Source organism: Carassius gibelio, chromosome B22 (assembly GCF_023724105.1).
Source record: "Carassius gibelio isolate Cgi1373 ecotype wild population from Czech Republic chromosome B22, carGib1.2-hapl.c, whole genome shotgun sequence".
Taxonomy (NCBI): domain Eukaryota; kingdom Metazoa; phylum Chordata; class Actinopteri; order Cypriniformes; family Cyprinidae; genus Carassius; species Carassius gibelio.
The window spans coordinates 10631728-10654584 of record NC_068417.1 but is presented as its reverse complement, the minus strand read 5'-3'; the positions used below and the strand labels follow the sequence as shown (position 1 = coordinate 10654584).

Genomic DNA, 22857 nt, shown 5'->3' with positions numbered 1-22857 from the left:
TCCAGGACAATGTCTCCTTTATCTTCTACCTTCAAATGCAATTGTAATTTAGTTTCTAGCTGTAATGAGGATGGTTGTATTGTCTGAACTCACCTGTACGCTCCAGCAATCCACTTCCAAGTCAATGTTTGCCCAGGGGGAGGAACTCTTGCTGTCTGGAGGGACGTCCAAGTTGGGGCTGGACCAAATCACTCCACAGGTTCCTGCGTCTAGCCAATCAGGTTACAGGTGTCCAGTATAAGTAATGCAGGTGATTTGAGGAATATCTACAGTCTGTGTTTCTTTCAGTGTATCTTTGGACCAGTGCTTGGGTAAGTTTCATTTAGTTCTTGTAGTATTTGAGTCTTAATTTGTACCATTTTTCTAAAAATTTTATAAATAGTATTGGATAAGTATCCAATGTAATCTCAGCAGTCTAAATATATTTAAATTCAAAATAAATATTTGTTGTGGGTTAAGTTTTGTTCTTTGACTCTTTAAATCTTTATTTTATTTTTATTTTTTAAATAGCTTTATAAGTGTCCAGACAGTGTCTGATGAGAAGGTTCTAGTGTTTTTTATATTCCTACCAGGTTACTTGGAAAACTATTAAAAAACGAAAAAAACAACAAAAAAAGCGCGCGCACACACACACGCACACACAACTGTAAATCATGTAAATGAAGCCCCTAAACTTGTCTCTGCATGTTTGGTGTTGAATGGGTGGAATGTGAAAACACTTTGTAAGTCCATGACTTTGGATTTAAACTTCAGCCATTGTCACAAATGTGACCCTGGTCTAAAGTCGCTGGGGTATATTTGTAGCCAAAAAAAAACACAAAAAAAACTGTATTGGTCAAAATTATAGATTTTTCTTTTATGACAAGAATCATTAAGATATTAAGTAAAGATCATGTTTTATGAAGATATTTTGTAAATTTTCTAGCTTAAATATATCAAAACTTAATTTTTGATTAGTAAAATGCATCGATAAGAAATCATTTGGACAATTTAAAGTTTTCTTAGTATTTTTGCACCTTCAGATTTCAGATTTTCAAATAGTTGTGTCTCGGTCAAATATTGTCCAATCCTAACAAACAATACATCAACGGAAAGCGTAATTATTCATTTTTCAAAAATGTACACTTAAGACTGGTTTTGTGGTCCATTGTTGCAAATAAGGTTTCAGGTGGTGGTGTCATGTTCACAACAGATGTCGTCCATATGTGTCTTGAATGTATGGGCGATTCTGCTGCTTTGATGTGCACTTACAGTAGCAATGTCTGAGCTCTGGAACAAATTTCTGCACCATTCAGAGGATCCCCCTGGGCATAAAGACCCCCTGCTCCAATTATTGGCTCGATGCCAAAAAGTCCCTGAAATGGCCTCACACAGACCTTTCTTGAATCATGAATGAATAGACATGTTCTTCTGCCTCAGTTTAGTAGTCGATTTCCTTCTCTGCTAAATCAAATGAGACTTTTTTGTATTTCTACAACAAGAAACATTTTAAGTTGTTGTTTGACCATTTCAAGAAGAGATTATCTTGTCTGCTGATCTCAAACTGAAACAGGTTCTTCCACTTGGCTTAAAAAGATTCTGGTGATAGCAACAGCTTTCTAAAAAAAAAAGTGTGTTTCACTTTATATTGCATGATAAAGTCTTTCATGGATGTATAAATGTAATAAATGCAATAGCCATGGCCTGAAATGAGCTCTACTGTTTTTAATTCAATGTGGGTTTGCATTTCTATTACAGAAAGTGTCATTATTCAACTTCTAATTTGGTTTCTTTCATTTCATGAAGAACAGGCATCATGAAGGTCGCCTCTTTTAACATCCAGAAATTTGGGAAAACAAAACTCTCTGATCCGTTTGTGCTGAAAACACTGATCAAGGTAAGGCCTGGCCACACCTAAAGTCCAGAGTCATGAGAAATACATGTGAAAACATCCCATTTGACATCTTGAATGAGTGTGTTTCATGAGATTTACCTTGATGTCTAATAATCCCTCACGGTATGTTGACAATGAGGCTAAATGGTTTGTTTTTACGTTGCTCCCTTTCTTCAGATCGTGTCACGCTATGATATTATTGTTATTCTCGAGGTGGTGGATTCTAGCGGAGATGCAGTGGATAATTTTCTCAAAGAGCTGAATAAGTGAGTCAAACAGGTTTTTTTTTTTGTTGAAAATCCCTGTTATAAGATAACAGTAATAACCACGACTGACTGCTCATCAACAGGTTCAACAAGACACACCGTTATACACTGGAGATGAGCACACGCCTGGGAAGAGACAATTACAAAGAACAGTTTATGTTCCTCTACAGGTAACTGCCTAATTTTGGAGATGCATTCAACTTTTATTTGGAATGGAAGCCATATTTAATTTTATAGAGGGTTCAGAACACATAGAACATACCCTTAATGTTTCCATCTGGTTCCTGTTTGGTTATTTTTGGGAGACCAAATAAGAATGTTCCCTGTAGATCATTTTTGTAACCAGAAACGGACTTAAAGAGAATCTGTGGAGAACGTTCCCTATTTGGAGATTAACCTTCCTAGAATGTTGTTGGGATGTTTCTAAGGGAACCTATAGAGAACATTTCCTAATGGTGCTATATTTATGTGTTGGTGGTGCTAATTCTGAATTTAAAAACTTGCCCTGCCCATTCACTTTGACATTCTCTAGTTATAGTTTTCATAGTCTAGACACAACAACTATATAAAAATAAAACAGGCCGTTAAGTTCTAAAGATCAAACAGAGGGTGATAAAAGGTCATAAAAACAAATGTATAAAACTGAGAGTTCCGGTCCTTGATTCTGATTGGTTGAGCCGCGTTCCAAGCTAAAACACACACCTTTGTTTACTTCTGTGTTGCTCGGCAACCACACTGTTGGAACCATGAATGTTTCTGAGGAACACATTCTTTTGTGGAAGAATACTGTTTTTATTAATATCATTACACATTATTTACTGTTTTATTCTGTGAAACCTTACTACGTTTATGGAATAACCATTTTATAAAAGCAATAACCCCAGTGAAGCCGTGGTTTACAGTGAATTTATAACAGGTGGGTTTTAGCCTTACAACACCCCTTAGCTGTTATAAATTCACTGTAAACCATGGTTTCTTGGGACTTATTACTTTAAGATTGTATTAGCACACAAACTTGAAAAAGTGGACCTTAGGGTGCAAATTAAAATGTAAATATTTAAAGACTATCCGTTTTATTTATTTATTTATTGTACTAATCTACACGGTCTGTTTTCAATATGAAGGGATGACTTGGTGGATTTGGTCGGGTCTTACCAATACGAAGACAATCAGCCTGGAGATGAAGATGCTTTCGCCAGAGAACCGTATATTCTGCGATTCAAATGTCATAAAACAGGTGAAGTACAGCATATTACATGGATGCAACAGTCTCGTAATTTTAATGCACAGTGTAATTTTACTGGCCGTGACTATGAGCTTAGGCTATAAGGAAATATGTTTGTCTTTGTTTCTTTGTGATAACTTAATTCCCAGTTCATGCAATTGACAGCTAAAACCAAATTACACATAAATGTCACTGGCTAATTTATCATTTAATCTCTGGGTTGGGCTATGACAAATGCTGTGTGTATTGTAATCAATAATCTTATTCATGTCTCAACAGTGTTGGAAGATTTGGTGCTGATGCCCGTCCACACCAAGCCTGAGGATTCAGTGAAGGAGCTTGACGAACTTTACGACGTGTTTCAGGATGTCAAGACGAAATGGAAGACCGATGTAAACATTACGCACAACTACAAGACTTTTATGACAATCATCCATTAGTTGAGACAGGATTTGTTAATTGAAATACATGAGGATGAGATTTAAACTTTCATTATGTATAATGACATACCATGCTTTATTGCATTTATAAACAGCATACATTTTGTAATATAAAAATGGTTTAAAAACAAAAGCATGTGCATATCCATACAGAACATCATGATTTTGGGGGACTTCAATGCAGACGGCAGTTACGTGTCCAATAAAAAAATGAAAACAATCCGCATCAGGAGTGACAAGAACTTCCATTGGCTGATCTCAGATGACGAGGACACCACAACCAGCACCAAAAATGACAACACTTATGACCGGTAATTAATAACACTTAAAGAATAATCAAATATGATGTGAAGTCATTCTCATTAATATGACATGTTCATGCACAGGATTGTGGTGTATGGAGACGATATGTATGATGCTGTTGTTCCAAACTCTGCAAAACCATTCAACTTCCAGAAGGCCTACAAACTGACGGATGAGGAGGTAAATGAGAATCATTTTACATTTGAACTGATATTTAATCACACTTACCATAAAGACAGGAGTTGTTACTGTACATTTAGTTTACAGAATGAGTTTAGTATTTTTAAAACACAGATTTAATGTCTTCACAGGCACTGAAAGTGAGTGACCACTATCCAGTGGAGGTGGAACTGAAGTGAAAACGTAAGCAGCGTAAACATAAGACACATGAACAGCAGAACAGTGATTGAAAACAGATGACGGAGAGAAACAATAACATACGATTTTTTTTCTGTTTAGGTTAAATGGAAAGGCTTAACTGAAAATCATATGGACATGAAAAACATAAGACTATCTGTATATAAAGACGGATAAGCTATTATGAACACTTCTGGTCATGGTTACATGTTGAAATGCTTGGATACTGTACAGTTGTTTTGAATGTCACATTAATGTTTCACACTCAAAGACATTAAACATCTGAAATCGGACTCAGTCATTGCAAACTTTCTTTACAAGTGTTTTAATTATTGTTTACAATAATCCTGTGGACCCAAATCATAAGGTGGTTTGAGCGGCAAAAAAATATACATCTCTTTCCAGACTTCTTCATTCCATCTCTTTATATGGAAGAAAACAAGAAAAAAAAAGTGGCACTTGCCCCCCTTGAAATTTGGCTGGCCAACCCGCAGAACCTGATTTTGCCAAGTGAGACATGTTCCTGGGACAACATCTTTGTTGACCCTGGAACAACATTGTGATTAACCAAGAACAAGACATGAAGAACAAGTTTATAGATTTTGTGAAGTTTACGCTTACAATCAGTGTTTGGTGCTTGTACATCCGTGTCATTCATCCATCATTTCCTCTGACTTTAGGGATTACTCATGGTTAAGGTTAGGTTTTGGTGTAGGGATATGGTCAAGAATATATTTTTGGAGTAAAATGTTGTTCCAGGGTCAACAAAAAATATTGACCTACGAACACATCTAACTCAGCAAAATCAGGACGTGCGGCCAACCCACCATGTCTTGCTATAGGCTTGTTTTTAGTAAATTTCTAACTTTATCTGGTCACAGTTCCTAATATGTGCATTCTTCTCTTTATACATACTTTTAGGTGGTTTCTATAGCGTGATGTGATGTATAACAAATCTCTCCACTCACAAGCGGATTTCCTTCACTCACAAAAAACTGGATGTGTCCTTTTAAAAATAGTTCATTCTTTTATGAATGGGCTCTGCTCTCGCTCAACTATTGAGTGTACATGCTCAAACCCAAGGGGCAAGGAAGTCGACCGGAAGTTGAAGTCGGCTGCGTGCTGCCATCTTGTAGCAGAACTTCACTTGCGTTAGCATTCCCATTGACTCCCATTCATTTTGGCGTCACTTTGACAGCGAATAACTTTACATCTGAGGCGTTTAAAGACTCTGTTTGTCCATTATTTATTTCTAAAGATACACGACAATGTATAAAGGGCTCCATTACCTTCTATGTTACATTATGGCCCCGTATAAACAGTTTTTGTAAAAAATAGGCTAACGATTGCGTCATAACCACTCGTCTCTCTGTCGCATTACCGTACAGACAGGAGGAGAAGCTCGCAGGCAATTAACTTAATATGGCGTACTGGCGTTACATTTTAAAATACTATACAAAATAATTAATCAGAATACTTACTCCTGCTCACTCACGACAAAGATCTCCCCGCTCAAGCTCGCCGTCTCTGCAAGATTAACGATGGCAGTTTGCACGCACAGCTACTAGAAGATTTACATCTGTCAGACAGGTTGCTGACGTCGTCAAGCTTCGTTTGAGTCTGCGCGTCAGAAACGGAAGTGCTAAAAAACGCTAAAACTGGGCTTCATTAGTGATGGGATTTATGGCTCTTTGAGGGGATCCGGATCTTCGCGATCCGTTCCTTTCAAAGAGCCGTTCAAAAGAATGGCTCTTTTGGCTCTTTTTAAATATTTAGTCATTTTTAAGAAGCCAGCTTGGGAGCATCTCAGTTTATCCTGGAAATAATCACTGGGAGGTATTATGAGGTGAGATTTGTAGTCAAATAATTAAAGCTCAGATATCACACACCAATATCTGAGTTTGAATTATTCTGAAATATTGATTATTACCTCATTTCTCATGTGTCGACTATATTCCATAGGGTTGCACAAATCCCTCTGCTTAGACAGTGACATCATTATTTTGATTTACCTTTAGTACAAAGTGTGTGTGTGTGTGTGTGTGTGTGTAAAACTACGTTGACTTATGTTATTCATACAATACCTACTCACAAATAAACATAAAAAACAAAGCCGGCTGCAATGAATTTCTGTGCAAAACAGCTTTTACTACAAACACTTCCACACAAGAACATTGTTATCACACAAGAACATTTTGATAGAAAACTAATTTTTTTTTTAAGTAGATAAAATTAGAATAAATAAAATGGAAATGTCTACATACTACATACTATTACTACTGTAAACTTTGCAAATAGGACATCAGCCCCTTCAAGTCAATGAACAATAACAAAGTGGGCTGCAATGAATGTCTGTGGAAAACAGCTTTTAGTGAAACATTTCTATACAAGTACAGTATCACAAAAGAACATTTTTAATGATTTTAAAATAAGTTTTAAATGAACACATAATGCAATGTAAATGCATGCACAACTAATAACTAATGGGTCATTCTACAGAAACGTCCACATTTGGTATGGCAAGATCTCTTAAAATTGATTTCTTTTTCTAACATTTAAACTTAGACCACATTATTAGATTACCCTTTGACTTTATGAGTACACATAAATTACAGCTTAATGATTTTTTATTTTTTGTGTGCATGTATTTAAAGACCGCATACACCATTTTTTTGTCACTGGTGTTACCTTACTTCTTTAGCGATATTAAAGGTGTTATGAAATATTTTTTAATTTTTTTTTCAGCACATGCAGTCAGAGGTACAGAAAATTAATGATGATCTAACTAATACGGTGATTATGTTTTATTTATTTTAATCAGGTTTGTTAAAAGTGTGACTGAATGATGTTAGTTCAATTGCACAACCATGTATTTGCTATAACAATGAAAATATTTGAAAAAAAGGTTTTAAACAAGCAATAATACAATCATTTAAAGCTTAACTCTTAAGTGCAGCAGAATTCAATTAATTTAAAATGATCATTATGCCACATATGACAGATTTTATTTAATGTGAAAGAAAAAAAAACAGTAACACCAGTGACACAACAAATCACCAGTGACATACATAACATATACAAATGACTCATTTCATAAGAACTGAAATCAGAGTTAGAAAAATATTATAGACAACATTTTAACTTAACATTTTAACTTCATTTCTTCACCATTTCATATCTTCGTTTCTAATCGATGATCTTGTCTTTCAGTTTCTCTATTTCCCTTTGTGCATCTCTCCTACGTTGTCGAGTGAGTGAGAGAGAGTGTGTGTGTGTGTGTGAGTGAGAGAGAGAGAGAGTGCTCTTGTTTCTGTGTCATATCAGGACACAACTCTGTATAATGACATGGGTATGACACAGGTATTACAAGGAGAGGGTGACTTATGAGGACATAACCCTTGTCCCTATTTTTCAAAATGCATATAAATCATACAGAATGAGATTTTTTGAGAAAGTAAAAATGCACAAAGTTTCCTGTGAGGGTTAGGGTTAGGTGTAGGGTTGGTGAAGGGACATAGAATATACAGTTTGTACAGTATAAAAACCATTACGCCTATGGGATGAACATACTTTTCAAAAAAACAAACGTGTGTGTGTTTGTGTGTGTGTGTGAGAGACAGAGAGAGAGAGAGAGAGAGAGAGAGTGAGTGTGTGTGTGTGTGTGTGTGTGTGAGAGAGAGAGAGTGAGTATGAGTGTGTGTGTGTGTGTGTGAGAGAGAGAGAGAGAGAGAGAGAGAGAGAGAGAGAGAGTGTTTGTGAGTGAGTGTGAGTGTGTATGTGGAGGTACTGAATGCTATGCACTTTTATATCTCTTTTATCATTTATTTCTGTATTTGTAACAGTTCAGTTTGTACCTTGAAATGCTGGGTGATCTATCTGGTGATGATGGGGGGGGGGGGGGGGTCAATGCTCCTGCTCTGACTCTTTGCCTGCATTTTTGCTGACGGACCCTCCATCCCTTTCACTCATATCTCTTCTCCCTTTCACTCAAATCACTTACTCTTTCTTTTTTGTGTGTCAATGTCACGGACATAGCTCTGTTTCCTTTTCTGCAAATACTCTGCTCTGCATCCCTACGCTTTCTGTATAGTCGCTGTTTCTCAGTTGCGCTCAGTTTAGACATACCCTCAATTTAGAAATACATGACTAAAGGAGGATTAACAATGACAAAGAAAAGTTAGAATCACAATTTTAGTGCTATTTTATGCAAAATAACTAAATTAATAGCTTTGAACAAAGTTTATCTATAAAAGGGAGTCACTGGTGTTACTGATCTTCACTGGTGTTACCCATAAGGAAGGTGACACCAGTGACAGTAACACCAGTGACAATTTTCATGAAAACTGCATTTTACAAAATGGCTGCTGCAAGGTATCAAACCACATGTTGTCAATCATGGTGTACTCACTAAATTAAGTAGTTTAATCCATTTGTATTCTAGTTTTTTACAATGCCCAAACAATAAAAGAGGTCATACCAGTGACTTCAACTAAAAGCTTCATATGAAATCATGAGATAAATGAGAAGATTTCTGATAATTGAAAAGAGACAGTGGACTTACCAATGGCTTCTCTTCATAGATCTCCAGAAAATTGGAAGAAGGAAGTCGAGCGATGTCATCAGCGTGATTGTTATTTCAAAATAAGAGCTTTTTTGTTAAACGGTAACACCAGTGACACAACTCCAGGGGACCACTACTTTCTTTATATAATTTATAATATTTATTTAGCATTTTGTTTTTTAATGTAATTTATATCATATATTTGATAGTTATGGACACATGGTTGTATTTTAAATGGAAGAAAACACTGTTTTTGACCTCAAAATAAAGCATTTTCCCTCTGTACATGACTGTGGGGACGAGCACTTCTGTGGTGCTTGGAATTCTAATTAATTAATAAAAATCAAATATTGCCACATTGATGGCTCAAGAAAGTGTAATTGTTCAAATAACATATTGTTTCATTTTAAAATATAAAAAAATTGTAAACCTAAAGTGTTTTTCAAGTGTAATATTTCTGTAAAGGCTAGGGACAGAAAAATGGACATTTCCGTAGAATGACCCTAATATCATCACGCTATAAAGGGTTGGCCTGCGCTGGGTGAGCCCCTCCCCCTATAACTGTTCTGTCTCCTGGCGGAGCTCATTTGTATGAACACGCATAGGAAAAAAGAACGATAGAAAGAACGGCTCCTCTCCAGTCGCGACTCGGCTCCCATCGTTCATGTTTATGAGCCGTTCAAAAGAATCGGTTCGTTCGCGAACGTCACAACTTTTGTCTCAATTGAGTTCCAATGGGGTCGCTGTGGCCATTTCTTTTACTGTCTATGCTCAAACCGTATCTTCGCATCACTTAAGACCATAAGACCAGTCCCTCCAGAAAAACGCGATTATGCGATCGCGTGATTTAATGCATAATCAGCAAAGGCCGCATAATTATGCGGGGGTCGCATTTTTTCAAATACGACGCTCTTTTACCGCATAAATTGCCGATTTCATAAAGCAAAATATGCGGGGCTAGCATGATTTCACAATCCCTGTATTTTTGTTGCAAAAAACTCACATATATATTAGCAGAAAGTTGAAAAATGTTGCGTTTACTTCACACAAGTAAAGCGCCACCCCCCCCCCCCCCCATTGCCATGGGAACCTTATGTATGAAGGTAAAATGACGTCATAAAGATTTGCATACGCAGGGTAATATTTGCGGAAGTGTACATAAGACTGTAAGCGTAAATTAAATTTGCATGCGCAAGAGAAGCTTTGTAAAGGTGTAAATCGCATTTCAAGCGTAAGAAAAAATGATTTGCAGCATTTTACTGTTACTTGTAAGTGTAATTCATGTATTGTGAAACTGCAGCTTCATGCTAAAGCAAAATAAATATGATCTGCATGCTTCTGACTTCCATTTTTCCGCGCTTACACTTTTGGCACGTTTCTTTCGCCAAAAGACAGTCAAAAGCACTGCAAGCCTGTGAACGGTGATTTGCAAGCGAAAACAACAGTTTAAAGAACTGCAAAACAGATTGACTGCATAGAACCAATCTGTAAGTGTAAAAAAACAAACTGTTGCAAATGTCTAAATGAGCTGTTGTGCATGTGGGGCAAAAATTTCCCGAAATAATCCGATATGTACAGCTCCGTCTTTCTTTTCTTTGCGCTTACAATTTTGGCACGATTCACAGAAATAATGTTTTATTTAACATGTTGTAATAAAAGGGGATTTTACAAAATATTACTGAAATATTTATTTAAATATTTATTTTTTAACTTGTACACCATTTATCATGTGTAATACTATCGTGGTTTAGCTCTCTCTCTCTATATATATACATGGCTGTGTGTTCCCTATAATGGCTGGAAACTTTGGATTCCCACGTAATTAGTTACTTGAATTTGGATATATATATTTAGACATTATTTAAGAAATATTTATCAAAGATTTTGCATTAGTCAAATCTGGACACAAAGCATTTTGTTACTCATTTTTGCTTCATATAGCTTGATCAGTCACATGAAAGTAATCAGTGTTAAATACCATAAACAGAAACATGGTCTGAAAAATTGACAAATTCATATTCAAGTAGCTTTATTGGCATGGTAAAAAGGTTTTACAAAGTATAGCACTCTGATATCATAGTGTTGAGCATTGTCACATAACATCATTTTGATTATAAAGTTTAACATCAGCTCAGCGGTGTAAGCAGATTATGAAAGTTCAATGTAAAGCCAAATCAAATAATGTTAAAACTAGCTCACAATTAAGTATGAACACAGCTTATGAAAGGAGGATGTTTTTAATTAAGTTGTTATTTTTACTTATTTATTTTACTGTATGTGTACGTTAAAAGTACCATTCCTGCAGCAAGAACTATTTTGAATCTTGAATGTATGGGCGATTCTGCTGCTTTGATGTGCACTTACAGTAGCAATGTCTGAGCTCTGGAACTAATTTCTGCACCATTCAGAGAAACCCCCTGGGCATAAAGACCCCCTGCGCCAATTATTGGCTCGATGCCAAAAAGTCCCTGAAATGGCCTCACACAGACCTTTCTTGAATCATGAATGAATAGATATGTTCTTCTGCCTCAGTTTAGTAGTCGATTTCCTTCTCTGCTAAATCAAATGACACTTTTTTTGTATTTCTACAACAAGAAACATTTTAAGTTGTTGTTTGACCATTTCAAGAAGAGATTATCTTGTCTGCTGATCTCAAACTGAAACAGGTTCTTCCACTTGGCTTAAAAAGATTCTGGTGATAGCAACAGCTTTCTAAAAAAAAAAAGTGTGTTTCACTTTATATTGCATGATAAAGTCTTTCATGAATGTATAAACGTAATAAATGCAATAGCCATGGCCTGAAATGAGCTCTACTGTTTTTAATTCAATGTGGGTTTGCATTTCTATTACAGAAAGTGTCATTATTCAACTTCTAATTTGGTTTCTTTCATTTCATGAAGAACAGGCATCATGAAGGTCGCCTCTTTTAACATCCAGAAATTTGGGAAAACAAAACTCTCTGATCCGTTTGTGCTGAAAACACTGATCAAGGTAAGGCCTGGCCACACCTAAAGTCCAGAGTCATGAGAAATACACACGAAAACATCCCATTTGACATCTTGAATGAGTGTGTTTCATGAGATTTACCTTGATGTCTAATAATCCCTCACGGTATGTTGACAATGAGGCTAAATGGTTTGTTTTTACGTTGCTCCCTTCTTCAGATCGTGTCACTCTATGATATTATTGTTATTCTCGAGGTGGTGGATTCTAGCGGAGATGCAGTGGATAATTTTCTCAAAGAGCTGAATAAGTGAGTCAAACAGGTTTTTTTTGTTGAAAATCCCTGTTATAAGATAACCGTAATAACCACGACTGACTGCTCATCAACAGGTTCAACATGACACACCCTTACAAACTGGAGATGAGCCCACGCCTGGGAAGAGACAATTACAAAGAACAGTTTATGTTCCTCTACAGGTAACTGCCTAATTTTGGAGATGCATTCAACTTTTAATTGGAATGGAACCCATATTGAATTTTATAGAGGGTTCAGTACACATAGAACATACCCTTAATGTTTCCATCTGGTTCCTGTGTGGGTTTTTTTGGGAGACCAAATAAGAATGTTCCCTGTAGATCATTTTTGTAACCAGAAACGAACTTAAAGAGAACCTATGGAGAACGTTCCCTATTTGGAGATTAACCTTCCTAGAATGTTGTTGGGATGTTTCTAAGGGAACCTATAGAGAACATTTCCTAATGATGCTATATTTACGTGTTGGTGGTGCTAATTCTGAATTTAAAAACTTGCCCTGCCCATTCACTTTGACATTCTCTAGTTATAGTTTTCATAGTCTAGACACAACAACTATATAAAAATAAAACAGGCCGTTTAGTTCTAAAGATCAAACAGAGGGTGATAAAAGGTCATAAAAACAAATGTATAAAACTGAGAGTTCCGGTCCTTGATTATGATTGGTTGAGCCGCGTTCCAAGCTGTTGTAAATTACTCTACAAACACACACCTTTGTTTACTTCTGTGTTGCTCGGCAACCACACTGTTGGAACCATGAATGTTTCTGAGGAACACATTCTTTTGTGGAAGAATACTGTTTTTATTAATATCATTACACATTATTTACTCTGTTTTATTCTGTGAAACCTTACTACGTTTATGGAATAACCATTTTATAAAAGCAATAACCCCAGTAAAGCCGTGGTTTACAGTGAATTTATAACAGGTGGGTTTTAGCCTTACATCACCCCTTAGCTGTTATAAATTCACTGTAAACCATGGTTTCTTGGGACTTATTACTTTAAGATTGTATTAGCACACAAACTTGAAAAAGTGGACCTTAGGGTGCAAATTAAAATGTAAATATTTAAAGACTATCCGTTTTATTTATTTATTTATTGAACTAATCTACACGGTCTGTTTTCAATATGAAGGGATGACTTGGTGGATTTGGTCGGGTCTTACCAATACGAAGACAATCAGCCTGGAGATGAAGATGCTTTCGCCAGAGAACCGTATATTCTGCGATTCAAATGTCATAAAACAGGTGAAGTACAGCATATTACATGGGTGCAACAGTCTCGTAATTTTAATGCACAGTGTAATTTTACTGGCCGTGACTATGAGCTTAGGCTATAAGGAAATATGTTTGTCTTTGTTTCTTTGTGATAACTTAATTCCCAGTTCATGCAATTGACAGCTAAAACCAAATTACACATAAATGTCACTGGCTAATTTATCATTTAATCTCTGGGTTGGGCTATGACAAATGCTGTGTGTATTGTAATCAATAATCTTATTCATGTCTCAACAGTGTTGGAAGATTTGGTGCTGATGCCCGTACACACCAAGCCTGAGGATTCAGTGAAGGAGCTTGACGAACTTTACGATGTGTTTCAGGATGTCAAGACGAAATGGAAGACCGATGTAAACATTACGCACAACTACAAGACTTTTATGACAATCATCCATTAGTTGAGACAGGATTTGTTAATTGAAATACATGAGGATGAGATTTAAACTTTCATTATGTATAATGACATACCATGCTTTATTGCATTTATAAACAGCATACATTTTGTAATATAAGAATGGTTTAAAAACAAATGCATGTGCATATCCATACAGAACATCATGATTTTGGGGGACTTCAATTCAGACGGCAGTTACGTGTCCAATAAAAAAATGAAAACAATCCGCATCAGGAGTGACAAGAACTTCCATTGGCTGATCTCAGATGACGAGGACACCACAACCAGCACCAAAAATGACAACACTTATGACCGGTAATTAATAACTCTAATAGAATAATCAAATATGATGTGAAGTCATTCTCATTAATATGACATGTTCATGCACAGGATTGTGGTGTATGGAGACGATATGTATGATGCTGTTGTTCCAAACTCTGCAAAATCATTCAACTTCCAGAAGGCCTACAAACTGACGGATGAGGAGGTAAATGAGAATCATTTTACATTTGAACTGATATTTAATCACACTTACCATAAAGACAGGAGTTGTTACTGTACATTTAGTTTACAGAATGAGTTTAGTATTTTTAAAACACAGATTTAATGTCTTCACAGGCACTGAAAGTGAGTGACCACTATCCAGTGGAGGTGGAACTGAAGTGAAAACGTAAGCAGCGTAAACATAAGACACATGAACAGCAGAACAGTGATTGAAAACAGATGACGGAGAGAAACAATAACATACGATTTTTTTTCTGTTTAGGTTAAATGGAAAGGCTTAACTGAAAATCATATGGACATGAAAAACATAAGACTATCTGTATATAAAGACGGATAAGCTATTATGAACACTTCTGGTCATGGTTACATGTTGAAATGCTTGGATACTGTACAGTTGTTTTGAATGTCACATTAATGTTTCACACTCAAAGACATTAAACATCTGAAATCGGACTCAGTCATTGCAAACTTTCTTTACAAGTGTTTTAATTATTGTTTACAATAATCCTGTGGACCCAAATCATAAGGTGGTTTGAGCGGCAAGAAAATATACATCTCTTTCCAGACTTCTTCATTCCATCTCTTTATATGGAAGAAAACAAGAAAAAAAAAGTGGCACTTGCCCCCCTTGAAATTTGGCTGGCCAACCCGCAGAACCTGATTTTGCCAAGTGAGACATGTTCCTGGGACAACATCTTTGTTGACCCTGGAACAACATTGTGATTAACCAAGAACAAGACATGAAGAACAAGTTTATAGATTTTGTGAAGTTTACGCTTACAATCAGTGTTTGGTGCTTGTACATCCGTGTCATTCATCCATCATTTCCTCTGACTTTAGGGATTACTCATGGTTAAGGTTAGGTTTTGGTGTAGGGATATGGTCAAGAATATATTTTTGGAGTAAAATGTTGTTCCAGGGTCAACAAAAAATATTGACCTACGAACACATCTAACTCAGCAAAATCAGGACGTGCGGCCAACCCACCATGTCTTGCTATAGGCTTGTTTTTAGTAAATTTCTAACTTTATCTGGTCACAGTTCCTAATATGTGCATTCTTCTCTTTATACATACTTTTAGGTGGTTTCTATAGCGTGATGTGATGTATAACAAATCTCTCCACTCACAAGCGGATTTCCTTCACTCACAAAAAACTGGATGTGTCCTTTTAAAAATAGTTCATTCTTTTATGAATGGGCTCTGCTCTCGCTCAACTATTGAGTGTACATGCTCAAACCCAAGGGGCAAGGAAGTCGACCGGAAGTTGAAGTCGGCTGCGTGCTGCCATCTTGTAGCAGAACTTCACTTGCGTTAGCATTCCCATTGACTCCCATTCATTTTGGCGTCACTTTGACAGTGAATAACTTTACATCTGAGGCGTTTAAAGACTCTGTTTGTCCATTATTTATTTCTAAAGATACACGACAATGTATAAAGGGCTCCATTACCTTCTATGTTACATTATGGCCCCGTATAAACAGTTTTTGTAAAAAATAGGCTAACGATTGCGTCATAACCACTCGTCTCTCTGTCGCATTACCGTACAGACAGGAGGAGAAGCTCGCAGGCAATAAACTTAATATGGCGTACTGGCGTTACATTTTAAAATACTATACAAAATAATTAATCAGAATACTTACTCCTGCTCACTCACGACAAAGATCTCCCCGCTCAAGCTCGCCGTCTCTGCAAGATTAACGATGGCAGTTTGCACGCACAGCTACTAGAAGATTTACATCTGTCAGACAGGTTGCTGACGTCGTCAAGCTTCGTTTGAGTCTGCGCGTCAGAAACGGAAGTGCTAAAAAACGCTAAAACTGGGCTTCATTAGTGATGGGATTTATGGCTCTTTGAGGGGATCCGGATCTTCGCGATCCGTTCCTTTCAAAGAGCCGTTCAAAAGAATGGCTCTTTTGGCTCTTTTTAAATATTTAGTCATTTTTAAGAAGCCAGCTTGGGAGCATCTCAGTTTATCCTGGAAATAATCACTGGGAGGTATTATGAGGTGAGATTTGTAGTCAAATAATTAAAGCTCAGATATCACACACCAATATCTGAGTTTGAATTATTCTGAAATATTGATTATTACCTCATTTCTCATGTGTCGACTATATTCCATAGGGTTGCACAAATCCCTCTGCTTAGACAGTGACATCATTATTTTGATTTACCTTTAGTACAAAGTGTGTGTGTGTGTGTGTGTGTGTGTAAAACTACGTTGACTTATGTTATTCATACAATACCTACTCACAAATAAACATAAAAAACAAAGCCGGCTGCAATGAATTTCTGTGCAAAACAGCTTTTACTACAAACACTTCCACACAAGAACATTGTTATCACACAAGAACATTTTGATAGAAAACTAATTTTTTTTTTAAGTAGATAAAATTAGAATAAATAAAATGGAAATGTCTACATACTACATACTATTACTACTGTAAACTTTGCAAATAGGACATCAGCCCCTTCAAGTCAATGAACAATAACAAAGTGGGCTGCAATGAATGTCTGTGGAAAACAGCTTTTAGTGAAACATTTCTATACAAGTACAGTATCACAAAAGAACATTTTTAATGATTTTAAAATAAGTTTTAAATGAACACATAATGCAATGTAAATGCATGCACAACTAATAACTAATATCATCACGCTATAAAGGGTTGGCCTGCGCTGGGTGAGCCCCTCCCCCTATAACTGTTCTGTCTCCTGGCGGAGCTCATTTGTATGAACACGCATAGGAAAAAAGAACGATAGAAAGAACGGCTCCTCTCCAGTCGCGACTCGGCTCCCATCGTTCATGTTTATGAGCCGTTCAAAAGAATCGGTTCGTTCGCGAACGTCACAACTTTTGTCTCAATTGAGTTCCAATGGGGTCGCTGTGTCCATTTCTTTTACTGTCTATGCTCAAACCGTATCTTCGCATCACTTAAGACCATAAGACCAGTCCCTCCAGAAAAACGCGATTATGCGATCGCGTGATTTAATGCATAATCAGCAAAGGCCGCATAATTATGCGGGGTCGCATTTTTTCAAATACGACGCTCTTTTACCGCATAAATTGCCGATTTCATAAAGCAAAATATGCGGGGCTAGCATGATTTCACAATCCCTGTATTTTTGTTGCAAAAAACTCACATATATATTAGCAGAAAGTTGAAAAATGTTGCGTTTACTTCACACAAGTAAAGCGCCACCCCCCCCCCCCCCCATTGCCATGGGAACCTTATGTATGAAGGTAAAATGACGTCATAAAGATTTGCATACGCAGGGTAATATTTGCGGAAGTGTACATAAGACTGTAAGCGTAAATTAAATTTGCATGCGCAAGAGAAGCTTTGTAAAGGTGTAAATCGCATTTCAAGCGTAAGAAAAAATGATTTGCAGCATTTTACTGTTACTTGTAAGTGTAATTCATGTATTGTGAAACTGCAGCTTCATGCTAAAGCAAAATAAATATGATCTGCATGCTTCTGACTTCCATTTTTCCGCGCTTACACTTTTGGCACGTTTCTTTCGCCAAAAGACAGTCAAAAGCACTGCAAGCCTGTGAACGGTGATTTGCAAGCGAAAACAACAGTTTAAAGAACTGCAAAACAGATTGACTGCATAGAACCAATCTGTAAGTGTAAAAAAACAAACTGTTGCAAATGTCTAAATGAGCTGTTGTGCATGTGGGGCAAAAATTTCCCGAAATAATCCGATATGTACAGCTCCGTCTTTCTTTTCTTTGCGCTTACAATTTTGGCACGATTCACAGAAATAATGTTTTATTTAACATGTTGTAATAAAAGGGGATTTTACAAAATATTACTGAAATATTTATTTAAATATTTATTTTTTAACTTGTACACCATTTATCATGTGTAATACTATCGTGGTTTAGCTCTCTCTCTCTATATATATACATGGCTGTGTGTTCCCTATAATGGCTGGAAACTTTGGATTCCCACGTAATTAGTTACTTGAATTTGGATATATATATTTAGACATTATTTAAGAAATATTTATCAAAGATTTTGCATTAGTCAAATCTGGACACAAAGCATTTTGTTACTCATTTTTGCTTCATATAGCTTGATCAGTCACATGAAAGTAATCAGTGTTAAATACCATAAACAGAAACATGGTCTGAAAAATTGACAAATTCATATTCAAGTAGCTTTATTGGCATGGTAAAAAGGTTTTACAAAGTATAGCACTCTGATATCATAGTGTTGAGCATTGTCACATAACATCATTTTGATTATAAAGTTTAACATCAGCTCAGCGGTGTAAGCAGATTATGAAAGTTCAATGTAAAGCCAAATCAAATAATGTTAAAACTAGCTCACAATTAAGTATGAACACAGCTTATGAAAGGAGGATGTTTTTAATTAAGTTGTTATTTTTACTTATTTATTTTACTGTATGTGTACGTTAAAAGTACCATTCCTGCAGCAAGAACTATTTTGAATCTTGAATGTATGGGCGATTCTGCTGCTTTGATGTGCACTTACAGTAGCAATGTCTGAGCTCTGGAACTAATTTCTGCACCATTCAGAGAAACCCCCTGGGCATAAAGACCCCCTGCGCCAATTATTGGCTCGATGCCAAAAAGTCCCTGAAATGGCCTCACACCTTTCTTGAATCATGAATGAATAGATATGTTCTTCTGCCTCAGTTTAGTAGTCGATTTCCTTCTCTGCTAAATCAAATGACACTTTTTTTGTATTTCTACAACAAGAAACATTTTAAGTTGTTGTTTGACCATTTCAAGAAGAGATTATCTTGTCTGCTGATCTCAAACTGAAACAGGTTCTTCCACTTGGCTTAAAAAGATTCTGGTGATAGCAACAGCTTTCTAAAAAAAAAAAGTGTGTTTCACTTTATATTGCATGATAAAGTCTTTCATGAATGTATAAACGTAATAAATGCAATAGCCATGGCCTGAAATGAGCTCTACTGTTTTTCATTCAATGTAGGTTTGCATTTCTATTCTACAGAAAGTGTCATTATTCAACTTCTAATTTGGTTTCTTTCATTTCATGAAGAACAGGCATCATGAAGGTCGCCTCTTTTAACATCCAGAAATTTGGGAAAACAAAACTCTCCGATCCGTTTGTGCTGAAAACACTGATCGAGGTAAGGCCTTGCCACACCTAAAGTCCAGAGTCATGAGAAATACACACGAAAACATCCCATTTGACATCTTGAATGAGTGTGTTTCATGAGATTTACCTTGATGTCTAATAATCCCTCACGGTATGTTGACAATGAGGCTAAATGGTTTGTTTTTACGTTGCTCCCTTCTTCAGATCGTGTCACTCTATGATATTATTGTTATTCTCGAGGTGGTGGATTCTAGCGGAGATGCAGTGGATAATTTTCTCAAAGAGCTGAATAAGTGAGTCAAACAGGTTTTTTTTGTTGAAAATCCCTGTTATAAGATAACCGTAATAACCACGACTGACTGCTCATCAACAGGTTCAACATGACACACCCTTACAAACTGGAGATGAGCCCACGCCTGGGAAGAGACAATTACAAAGAACAGTTTATGTTCCTCTACAGGTAACTGCCTAATTTTGGAGATGCATTCAACTTTTAATTGGAATGGAACCCATATTGAATTTTATAGAGGGTTCAGTACACATAGAACATACCCTTAATGTTTCCATCTGGTTCCTGTGTGGGTTTTTTTGGGAGACCAAATAAGAATGTTCCCTGTAGATCATTTTTGTAACCAGAAACGAACTTAAAGAGAACCTATGGAGAACGTTCCCTATTTGGAGATTAACCTTCCTAGAATGTTGTTGGGATGTTTCTAAGGGAACCTATAGAGAACATTTCCTAATGGTGCTATATTTACGTGTTGGTGGTGCTAATTCTGAATTTAAAAACTTGCCCTGCCCATTCACTTTGACATTCTCTAGTTATAGTTTTCATAGTCTAGACACAACAACTATATAAAAATAAAACAGGCCGTTTAGTTCTAAAGATCAAACAGAGGGTGATAAAAGGTCATAAAAACAAATGTATAAAACTGAGAGTTCCGGTCCTTGATTATGATTGGTTGAGCCGCGTTCCAAGCTGTTGTAAATTACTCTACAAACACACACCTTTGTTTACTTCTGTGTTGCTCGGCAACCACACTGTTGGAACCATGAATGTTTCTGAGGAACACATTCTTTTGTGGAAGAATACTGTTTTTATTAATATCATTACACATTATTTACTCTGTTTTATTCTGTGAAACCTTACTACGTTTATGGAATAACCATTTTATAAAAGCAATAACCCCAGTAAAGCCGTGGTTTACAGTGAATTTATAACAGGTGGGTTTTAGCCTTACATCACCCCTTAGCTGTTATAAATTCACTGTAAACCATGGTTTCTTGGGACTTATTACTTTAAGATTGTATTAGCACACAAACTTGAAAAAGTGGACCTTAGGGTGCAAATTAAAATGTAAATATTTAAAGACTATCCGTTTTATTTATTTATTTATTGAACTAATCTACACGGTCTGTTTTCAATATGAAGGGATGACTTGGTGGATTTGGTCGGGTCTTACCAATACGAAGACAATCAGCCTGGAGATGAAGATGCTTTCGCCAGAGAACCGTATATTCTGCGATTCAAATGTCATAAAACAGGTGAAGTACAGCATATTACATGGGTGCAACAGTCTCGTAATTTTAATGCACAGTGTAATTTTACTGGCCGTGACTATGAGCTTAGGCTATAAGGAAATATGTTTGTCTTTGTTTCTTTGTGATAACTTAATTCCCAGTTCATGCAATTGACAGCTAAAACCAAATTACACATAAATGTCACTGGCTAATTTATCATTTAATCTCTGGGTTGGGCTATGACAAATGCTGTGTGTATTGTAATCAATAATCTTATTCATGTCTCAACAGTGTTGGAAGATTTGGTGCTGATGCCCGTACACACCAAGCCTGAGGATTCAGTGAAGGAGCTTGACGAACTTTACGACGTGTTTCAGGATGTCAAGACGAAATGGAAGACCGATGTAAACATTACGCACAACTACAAGACTTTTATGACAATCATCCATTAGTTGAGACAGGATTTGTTAATTGAAATACATGAGGATGAGATTTAAACTTTCATTATGTATAATGACATACCATGCTTTATTGCATTTATAAACAGCATACATTTTGTAATATAAGAATGGTTTAAAAACAAATGCATGTGCATATCCATACAGAACATCATGATTTTGGGGGACTTCAATTCAGACGGCAGTTACGTGTCCAATAAAAAAATGAAAACAATCCGCATCAGGAGTGACAAGAACTTCCATTGGCTGATCTCAGATGACGAGGACACCACAACCAGCACCAAAAATGACAACACTTATGACCGGTAATTAATAACTCTAAAAGAATAATCAAATATGATGTGAAGTCATTCTCATTAATATGACATGTTCATGCACAGGATTGTGGTGTATGGAGACGATATGTATGATGCTGTTGTTCCAAACTCTGCAAAACCATTCAACTTCCAGAAGGCCTACAAACTGACGGATGAGGAGGTAAACGAGAATCATTTTACATTTGAACTCATATTTAATCACACTTACCATAAAGACAGGAGTTGTTACTGTACATTTAGTTTACAGAATGAGTTTAGTATTTTTAAAACACAGATTTAATGTCTTCACAGGCACTGAAAGTGAGTGACCACTATCCAGTGGAGGTGGAACTGAAGTGAAAACGTAAGCAGCGTAAACATAAGACACATGAACAGCAGAACAGTGATTGAAAACAGATGACGGAGAGAAACAATAACATACGATTTTTTTTCTGTTTAGGTTAAATGGAAAGGCTTAACTGAAAATCATATGGACATGAAAAACATAAGACTATCTGTATATAAAGATGGATAAGCTATTATGAACACTTCTGGTCATGGTTACATGTTGAAATGCTTGGATACTGTACAGTTGTTTTGAATTTCACATTAATGTTTCACACTCAAAGACATTAAACATCTGAAATCGGACTCAGTCATTGCAAACTTTCTTTACAAGTGTTTTAATTATTGTTTACAATAATCCTGTGGACCCAAATCATAAGGTGGTTTGAGCGGCAAAAAAATATACATCTCTTTCCAGACTTCTTCATTCCATCTCTTTATATGGAAGAAAACAAGAAAAAAAAAGTGGCACTTGCCCCCCTTGAAATTTGGCTGGCCAACCCGCAGAACCTGATTTTGTCAAGTGAGACATGTTCCTGGGACAACATCTTTGTTGACCCTGGAACAACATTGTGATTAACCAAGAACAAGACATGAAGAACAAGTTTATAGATTTTGTGAAGTTTACGCTTACAATCAGTGTTTGGTGCTTGTACATCCGTGTCATTCATCCATCATTTCCTCT

At 36.3% G+C, this 22857-nt stretch overlaps 4 protein-coding genes across 8 annotated transcripts in view; 3 read left to right on the top strand and 1 right to left on the bottom strand.

The window, feature by feature from the left end:
• LOC127988172 (SLAM family member 5-like) overlaps positions 1 to 22857 on the bottom strand; it is a 177353-nt gene that overhangs the window by 109145 nt on the left and 45351 nt on the right. The gene's annotated exons all lie outside the window — the stretch shown is intronic.
• LOC127988176 (deoxyribonuclease gamma-like) lies at positions 279 to 14911 on the top strand. 2 transcript variants are annotated; one of them, XM_052590797.1, is made up of 10 exons: positions 279 to 311; positions 1786 to 1876; positions 2051 to 2139; positions 2223 to 2309; positions 3264 to 3376; positions 3644 to 3756; positions 3958 to 4115; positions 4191 to 4287; positions 4419 to 4470; positions 14721 to 14911. In XM_052590797.1, the coding sequence occupies exons 2-9, from the start codon at positions 1796 to 1798 to the stop codon at positions 4464 to 4466; spliced, it is 786 nt and encodes a 261-aa protein (XP_052446757.1). In that variant the 5' UTR covers positions 279 to 311; positions 1786 to 1795; the 3' UTR covers positions 4467 to 4470; positions 14721 to 14911. The 2 variants fall into 2 exon arrangements, with proteins under 2 accessions (XP_052446757.1, XP_052446756.1); XM_052590796.1 differs by lacking the exon at positions 14721 to 14911 and adding an exon at positions 4567 to 4757.
• On the top strand, positions 11926 to 22478 carry LOC127988179 (deoxyribonuclease gamma-like). Of its 2 annotated transcripts, none has more exons than XM_052590799.1 (9): positions 11926 to 12016; positions 12190 to 12278; positions 12359 to 12445; positions 13418 to 13530; positions 13798 to 13910; positions 14112 to 14269; positions 14345 to 14441; positions 14573 to 14624; positions 22288 to 22478. In XM_052590799.1, exons 1-8 carry the CDS (start codon positions 11936 to 11938, stop codon positions 14618 to 14620), a joined length of 786 nt encoding a protein of 261 aa, XP_052446759.1. In that variant the 5' UTR covers positions 11926 to 11935; the 3' UTR covers positions 14621 to 14624; positions 22288 to 22478. The 2 variants fall into 2 exon arrangements, with proteins under 2 accessions (XP_052446759.1, XP_052446760.1); XM_052590800.1 differs by lacking the exon at positions 22288 to 22478 and adding an exon at positions 14721 to 14911.
• Positions 19493 to 22478, top strand: LOC127988177 (deoxyribonuclease gamma-like). Its single transcript, XM_052590798.1, has 9 exons — positions 19493 to 19583; positions 19757 to 19845; positions 19926 to 20012; positions 20985 to 21097; positions 21365 to 21477; positions 21679 to 21836; positions 21912 to 22008; positions 22140 to 22191; positions 22288 to 22478. The coding sequence occupies exons 1-8, from the start codon at positions 19503 to 19505 to the stop codon at positions 22185 to 22187; spliced, it is 786 nt and encodes a 261-aa protein (XP_052446758.1). The 5' UTR covers positions 19493 to 19502; the 3' UTR covers positions 22188 to 22191; positions 22288 to 22478.

What these genes read in the sequence shown, in the direction of transcription:
- LOC127988179 (XM_052590799.1), top strand. Translation starts at nt 11,936, where the DNA reads ATGAAGGTCGCCTCTTTTAACATCCAGAAATTTGGGAAAACAAAACTC. An exon ending in CAGTTTATGTTCCTCTACAG is followed by an intron (nt 12,446 to 13,417) that starts GTAACTGCCTAA and finishes TTCAATATGAAG; the next exon opens with GGATGACTTGGTGGATTTGG. An exon ending in ACAAACTGACGGATGAGGAG is followed by an intron (nt 14,442 to 14,572) that starts GTAAATGAGAAT and finishes ATGTCTTCACAG; the next exon opens with GCACTGAAAGTGAGTGACCA.
- LOC127988177 (XM_052590798.1), top strand. Translation starts at nt 19,503, where the DNA reads ATGAAGGTCGCCTCTTTTAACATCCAGAAATTTGGGAAAACAAAACTC. An exon ending in CAGTTTATGTTCCTCTACAG is followed by an intron (nt 20,013 to 20,984) that starts GTAACTGCCTAA and finishes TTCAATATGAAG; the next exon opens with GGATGACTTGGTGGATTTGG. An exon ending in ATTCAAATGTCATAAAACAG is followed by an intron (nt 21,098 to 21,364) that starts GTGAAGTACAGC and finishes ATGTCTCAACAG; the next exon opens with TGTTGGAAGATTTGGTGCTG.
- LOC127988176 (XM_052590797.1), top strand. Translation starts at nt 1,796, where the DNA reads ATGAAGGTCGCCTCTTTTAACATCCAGAAATTTGGGAAAACAAAACTC. An exon ending in TTTCTCAAAGAGCTGAATAA is followed by an intron (nt 2,140 to 2,222) that starts GTGAGTCAAACA and finishes GCTCATCAACAG; the next exon opens with GTTCAACAAGACACACCGTT. An exon ending in ACAAACTGACGGATGAGGAG is followed by an intron (nt 4,288 to 4,418) that starts GTAAATGAGAAT and finishes ATGTCTTCACAG; the next exon opens with GCACTGAAAGTGAGTGACCA.